This window comes from Mercenaria mercenaria, chromosome 1 (assembly GCF_021730395.1).
Source record: "Mercenaria mercenaria strain notata chromosome 1, MADL_Memer_1, whole genome shotgun sequence".
Taxonomy (NCBI): domain Eukaryota; kingdom Metazoa; phylum Mollusca; class Bivalvia; order Venerida; family Veneridae; genus Mercenaria; species Mercenaria mercenaria.
The window spans coordinates 23150336-23158434 of record NC_069361.1 but is presented as its reverse complement, the minus strand read 5'-3'; the positions used below and the strand labels follow the sequence as shown (position 1 = coordinate 23158434).

General features: G+C 36.1%; 1 protein-coding gene across 1 annotated transcript; it reads left to right on the top strand.

Annotated features, from left to right (window-relative positions):
- Positions 1-1015: 1015 nt before the first annotated feature.
- Positions 1016-7624, top strand: LOC128556638 (CD209 antigen-like protein B). The gene has a single exon (XM_053542211.1). It carries the CDS (start codon positions 5557-5559, stop codon positions 6589-6591), a length of 1035 nt encoding a protein of 344 aa, XP_053398186.1. The 5' UTR covers positions 1016-5556; the 3' UTR covers positions 6592-7624.
- Positions 7625-8099: the final 475 nt, after the last annotated feature.

The window sequence follows — 8099 nt, the reverse complement described above, 5'->3', positions numbered from 1 at the left end:
ACAAACTCTTACGTAACTGTTTCTTATTTTAAATAATAAAACACAGTCTTCTCGTGTTTTCCAATTAGAGAAACGTATGGATGGAACGACAGTTGTCTCAGGATACATATGCGTTTCGGAAGACATAGACAATATTCAAGAGGTAGTAGGAAATAGTATAAATTGCTCGTCGGAAGTCTCGATGGTACAGAAAAAGGACGTTGAATCCAGTATATCTAATAGGAAAATAGATACTGCGTTGGAAATTGTAAAGAAAGCAATGTCAGAAGAAAAGCAACATATCAGGACTGCTCTAAATCAAATGGGGACGGAAATAGAAGGTATTCAAAACGCATTCACGGGTATGGAAAATAGATTTGTCAAAGAACTTCATGCTCATGATATTGATTTAAAGAAATTGCAGAATGATGTTGTCTTTAAAGGCTCACAGCTTCAGAAAATTAAAGAAGAATTAGAAATGAAAGAAAAAGCAATAGATATGTATCAGCGGTTTAATGTTGAGCTAGAGAAGCAAATTACATCCTTGAGAAACGAATTTCATCAGGAAAAAGACAACTGGGACTTCAAAGTCAAAAAAGTGGAAAAGAAATTAGAACTTGTGGCCACATAGTTCATGGACAAGTTTTGGAACATCATGTTACCATGTCGGGAATGACGCATTAACCTGGGAGGAAGCAAAAGTAAAATGCGAATCGTATGATGGGATACTTGCAGAAGTGGAGAATGACTCTGAAAATACATTCTTGATAGAACTGTCAAAACAAAAAGGTACACGTGGTTCGGGGGCATGGCTAGGTGCTAGCGACCTGGGAACAGAAGGATTATGGATCTGGAGTTCAAGTAAAAGGCAAATTGTTGACGTGTTTTCAAATTTTAAAGGAAGCGAACCAAATGGAAGGGCTCGCGAAAATTGTCTTCACTTATTCAAACAAGCAAACTGGAAATGGAACGATGCAAGTTGTAATTTCAAAATGGGATATATTTGTGAAAGAGAGAATCTATAACGATTTCCGTATTGTATTGAAGTCAAACTGTTCTCGAACAATGTAATTTTATGCAACATTTGAAAACGATGAATTATCGCTTAAAACAAAAACAATAATCGTGGTAGTTAAATTATGAGTAAATGGATTAACACTACGTTACCTGATTCGAGATGAAAATTCTAGATCAAGGGTTTTTATACATTGACCAACTAATGGACATAATTATGACGGTTAAAAACACAAAATGGTTAATTTTTACACAAATTATTGTAATGAGTTAGTTTGACACAATGAGAATATTTTCATTTATCTCTTTTTATAGTGTCAAACAACAAATTAATTTCAAAATAGGTTACGTCCCATTGTTCACTTATACGGCTGTCTTTAAAATTTGACAGAAAAGGGAAATTCGGATTTACTGGCATATCGGCATACAAATATTCCTTGGTCATCTACAACTAGGGCCTATATTAAAACTGATGGCCAAGTTGTCATATATACAGTCAAACCTGCTTAACAGACCAGCTGTATTTAGCAAGATCTTTTGTTATAAAACCATTGATTTTAGGTCCCTCTATAGTGCATTTCATATAGATTGAACCTGTATTAAAAGACCACCTGTCTTATGATACCACTTTCTTGTTCTCCCTTAAGTGGTCTCTTAAAACATATTTCACTGTACATACAAAATTCTTATGAGTTACTGATACTGAAAACATCAAACAGCCAAACAAACGGTTACATACTCTTTAGATTTTTTTTAACGAGCGAATGATCTTAATTTAGAAACCGTAATAATTAAAAGACTGTTCAAAGGTGATAACAATACAGAACATGTCGCTGTGAACTTAGATAGCGTGCAAGTCAGACAAAAGTATATAAAAGAATATTTTCTACTTTAGCACCCTAAAGATTATTTATATTTATCAGACAAAAATCCTCTGAGACTGGCTTCCATTTAACTGATCAATTGATGAAAGTATTTTACAAATAAATTTTATGCCGGGAACGTCATTGTTTTACTCATGACGTTATGCGCGTGAAAAGCGTAAATTGCTGTTAAATAAAAAAAAAAAATAAAAAAAATAAAAAAAAAAAAACAATCTGATTCGAAGGTTACTGTTTGTAAGGACGTGGATAAATTCACCGAAAACGTCAGTACGGTGTTCAAAGTGGTATATATTACATGTATATACTTTCCAGCAAATCATTTTCTCAAGATAAACACTAACGCAAATTTTAAGAAAAGTTATGAATTGCAGAACAAAATGTGCAGCAGAAATTTATGTCCTTCAGAATCATTATAAAAAGGCATTAGATTGAAATCTTGTCGGAAAATCTGCCCATTAACCAAACAGGATAGAGAAATACATGGGCAATTTAGATTTCCTCTTTGCTGTGGATTGCAACATAAAGTTATTTTAACGTGCGGCTTTATTTTAAACAAAAAAAGTATGAATGCAGAAATGATGAATGTTATCTCATTAATCTAACATCTTTTTGACATAAATTCTGCTGCAAATATATCATCATTATTATTATTATTATTATTATTAGTTGTAGTAGTAGTAGTAGTTTTGTTGGGTTTTAGTCACGACACAATTCAGGTCATATGGTGACTTTCGAGCTTTAATGGTGGAAGAAGACCCAAGATGCCCCTCCACCTGGGTAGAACCACTGACCTTCCGTAAGCCAGCTGGATGGCTTCCTCACAGTGCAGTAACTGTTTGCTGCAATCACATAGTGTAGTAACTGTTAGTTGCAACCACCCATTCCAGTAACTTTATACTGGAATCACCCAGTGCAGTGACTGTATACTGGAATCACCCAGCGCAGTAACTGTTTGCTGAAACCACACAATGCAGTAACTGTTTGTGAAACCACAAAGTGCCCTACTTGTTTGCTCGAACCGCACAGTGCAGTAACTGTTTGCTCGAACCACACAGTGCAGTAACTGTTTGCTCGAACCACACAGTGCAGTAACTGTTTGCTCGTACCACAGTGCAGAAATTGTTTCCTGTAGGAGGACTATTCCACTTTGCATATGCTCAGAAAATACCAGCTCACTGTGCACACACGCAAATACAATAATTGAAATAGGACTTAACGAATGCTTAATATAATGCAAAAATCTCAAAATATATTTCAGCAATTGTAAGCATCTCTCGATCTTGTCAGTGTTAAACCTTACAGGCTTTTATTATTGTTTACATTACACCAGGATGTTTCGTCAGTCAGTTCTGTAAGCAGGAAACACGTTTTGTTTTCTTAGATTGGCATATACTATACAAGGTTTGCATGCCTTTAAGTTTCACTTTTATTATCTACACCACTCAGACTCTGGTAAGAAAATAACAGGTGTAAGCTTTAAATTTGCTAATTCAAAGACACAAAACAGATTCCCCCCCCCCCCCCCCCCCCATTTTTTCTATTTTAGGAATTTGCTACCAATTGCAAAATAATTTTTGAATTATTTGAAATGACTTGTACATTATTTTATGGTATAATGGCGTTAATATATTGGTGAAATTATCACCATAACACAAACCGGCAGTATAACACCTTTATCAAACGGCTACATTTAAGACAAAAGTAATTTGCCGATCTGAAAGTTTATGACCTCAGTTTTTCAGTAAAGATCCAGATTCAGTTATCCAAATCGTAGATTTGTTAATGCTGTAAGATTAAAAAGTCTACATATAGTGTTCTAGTTGTTTGTGCATATTGTATGACACTCACCTTGCACAGATCATGTTCATGAAAGAGTTCCGGCACTAGTAGTTTGTATAAGCTGATGGCAATTTTAAACTTTCCAATATTTTCGCAATAACATTAAAAGGATACCGAGTAAATCCTGTAACTCTGTCATGACATCAACATTCCATGAAACACTATAACACTGCTATGAGGTCAGCATACTTTGAAACACTAAAACACTGCCATGAGGTCAACATACCGTGAAACACTATAACACTGCCATGAGGTCAACATACCGTGATACACTATAACAATGCCATGAGTTCAACATACCGTGGAACACTATATCACTGCCATGAGGTAAACATACCGTGATACACTATAACACTTCCATGAGTTCAGCATACCGTGAAACACTATAACTCTGCCATAACATCAACATTCCGAAAACACTATAACACTGGCTTGAGGTCAACATACCGCGAAGCGCAATATCACCGCAGGGAAGTCAACAAGCCATAGAACACTGTAACGCTGCCATACCTTTAAACACTATAACACTGAACATTCCACAGACCCCCGTGACACTTTTATGAGGACACTATAACACTATGATGAGGTCAACATACCTCGGATCACAGTAACACTGCCGCGAGGTCATCATTCTGTACAATATCGTAACATTTCCATGAAGTTAATATGCCGTGGAACACTTTTACACTGCCATGAGAAGACCGCTCGCTTAGCTCAGTAGGTAAGAGCGTTGGTCTACGGATCGCGGGGTCGCGAGTTCGATCCTCGGGCGGGGCGTATGTTCTCCGTGACTTTTTGATAAACGACATTGTGTCTGAAATCATTAGTCCTCCACCTCTGATTCATGTGGGGAAGTTGGCAGTTACTTGCGGAGAACAGGTTTGTACTGGTATAGAATCCAGGAACACTGGTTAGGTTAACTGGCCACCGTTACATGACTGAAATACTGTTGAAAAACGGCGTTAAACCCAAAACAAACAAACAAACAAACAAACAAACAAACAAACACAGCCATGAGATCAACATTTCGTGGAATACTGTAATACTGCTCAGAAGGAGAAGTCAACCACTGCCCTGAGGTCAAGATACAGTGAATCATTTTAATTCTGCCATGAGGTCGGTATTCCGTGAACACTGCAACACTGTTGTGAGGTCAACATTCCATGAAAAACTGTAACACTATCATTAGGTCAACATACCTCAGACCAAATATTAGACCTGTTGCACATTATAAAATCGAAAAGAATAATAGAATGCAACATCTGTTCGACTGAGTACGGTCATGAAAGGTAATAAAAACTTCAATACCCTCACGCCCTCCTAGCACCAGATTAAGAGGATGGCATTGAATGGACTCCATAATTCCAAAGCACCTGAAGTAATAATAACACGAAGTATTGGAATACTTTATACGGCGTTAGTTTTGGGATGTAGGTAATAGTTACTATGTATTTCATGAAAATGTTTCCAAGAAGGATCTTGGTAAAAACATATTTCTTTTTTCAAATGTTATTATACAAAGTGGCTTGAAATAAGTCCAAAACCAAGCTTAAACCGTTGTGTTATTTCTTTCATGTAATTGCTGGGTTACCCCGTCGCATCACAAAAGTAACTTCCGTACCATTTCCGATATAACAAGTAAGGATTTTAATATTACTTATATATAAATATATCAAAGCGTTAGCATTCATAAACCAACCAGAAAATTAACAAAAATTACGATTTGCATGTGCTTACTGTAAGTCGTTTACACATCATGTGATGTTAGTTCCGGGAACTTTGCATGTGGGAATATAAAGGCGGTATCTTTCATAATTTGTTACGCATGTGAAGAAGCAGAATGTATCCAGTAACGATGTTTCGTACTCTTACATTACTGTTTCTTACTTTAACTCATAAAACACAGTCTTCTCATGTTTTCCAATCGGAGAAACGTTTGAATGGAACGAAAGTTGTGTCAGGATACATATGCGTTTCGGAAGACATAGACAATATTCAAGAGATACTAGGAAATAGTATGAATTGCTCGTCGGAAGTCTCGATGGTACAGAAAAAGGACTTTGAATCAAGTATATCTAATAGGAAAATAGATGATGCGCTGGAAACTGTAAAGAAAGCAATATCAGAAGAAAAGCAACATATCAGGACTGCTCTAAATCAAATGGGGACGGAAATAGAAGGTATTCAAAACGCATTCACGGATACGGAAAATAGACTTTTCAAAGAACTTCATGTTCATGATATTGATTTCAAGAAATTGCAGAACGATGTTGTCTTTCAAGGGGCACAGCTGCAGAAAATTAAAGAAGAATTAGAAATGAAAGAAAAAGCAATAGATATGTACCAGCGGCTTAATGTTGAGTTAGAGAAGCAAATTACATCCTTGAGGAAAAAACTTCATCAGGAAAAAGACAACTGGGACTTCAAAGTCAAAACACTGGAAAAGAAATTAGAACTTGTGGCCACACGCCAATGTTCGGATAGCTCATGGACAAGTTTTGGAACATCATGTTACCATGTTGGGAATGACGCATTAACCTGGGAGGAAGCAAAAACGAAGTGCGAATCGTATGATGGGATACTTGCAGAAGTGGAGAATGACTCTGAAAATACTTTCTTGATGGAACTGGCAAAACAGAAAGATACACGTGGTAAGGGGGCATGGCTAGGTGCTAGCGACCTGGAAACAGAAGGATTATGGATCTGGAGTTCAAGTAAAAGGCAAATTTTTGACGTGTTCTCAAATTTCAAAGGAAAGGAACCAAATGGAAGGGCCCGCGAAAATTGTCTTCATTTAAAAAAATCGAAATGGGAATGGAACGATGAAAAATGTCATAACAAAATGGGATATATTTGTGAAAGAGGGAATATATAACGATCTGCGTATTGTATTGACGTCAGACTGTTTTCGAACAATGTAATTTTTATGCAACATTTGAAAACGAAGAATTAAAACAATGATCGTGGTAGCTTAGATATGTAAAGTGTAAAATGTTTGTTTATTATAGTGTCACTCCTACTGAAAGGGCTAGCCAATTTGGCTGATGAGGCATCTACATACATTGAACAGCATTACTTCCCGATCCCTATTTTTAATGCCAGGCACCAGGCAGGTAGGCAATCGGTAATCCGGGGCAGGTACCTTATCCATTAGGTCACCGCAGCTCGACACAAATTTTGCCATAAATTATTGTAATGAGTTTGTTTGATACAATGAGTTTTCCTTTTTATTTATCTCTTTTTATAGTATGGAACATCAAATTAATTTCAAAATAGGTTACGTCCCATTGTTCACTTATACGGATGTCTTTAAAATTTGACAGGAACGGGAAAACTCGGACAAAGATATTATATGGATATACAAAATTCTTAAGGGAGACTAATACTGAAAACATTCAACATCCAAACAAACGGTCGAATACCCTTTCTTTGTCTAACAGGGAGATGACCGTAATGATTAAAGGACTGTTCAAAAGTGAGAACAATACAGAAAATGTCGTTTTGAATTTAAATAACGTGCAAGTCAGACATAAGTAGGAACTTCTTTTTGATTGCGACTAGATACTATTTTTTTCCATTTTATATGGTAATGTTTTCGGAGAGAAAATCACAGTCCAAGTCAATTACTTAGAGGAAAGGTATTGCTAATGTTTCTGAAGGAAACATATTTTAAACACTTGATATCACATCTGTTGCAATTTACAGGGTTTAATTTTGAACAATGTTCAAACGGGAAACTAGCTAGTTAATGTACCTGCTTGCATATGTCTAAGAAAAACTTAGATTTGGAAAGGAATTTATATAAGCTACTAGCTTTTTTTCCAGTCCATGCATTTGAACTGTGAAACTTTGTTGTACATATTATATGTATGTTGTTTCAAAATAAATATTATTTAGACTAAAACCTACATTTTTATATCACTGGACTAGTGAATATTTTCTACTTTACCACCCTTATTATTTATATTTATTTATCAGACAAAAATCTTCTGCGACTGGCTTCCATATAACTGATCAATTGATGAAAGTATTTAACAAATAAATTAAAAATTTCGTGAATACAAGATATTACATTTTGCATTTTTATTCTGCTACCATAATGACAAAAGTACAGATTAATGTTTTATTTATATCTTACCAGCGTCCATAGCCTGGTTAACAAAGCGCAATGGTAGTATGGTAGGACAGTAGGACGGGCGATGGTAGGATGACAGGATGGCATACAACCATCCTACCATCCCACTGACGCTATCCGCCAATCCTACCATCGCTATCCTGTTAACCGATTTTTCGACTATCGCACCATCCTACCATCCTGCTATCCTACCATCATACCATTCTACTGTCCTACCATCCTAGCATTCTACTGTTCTTCTATTCTAC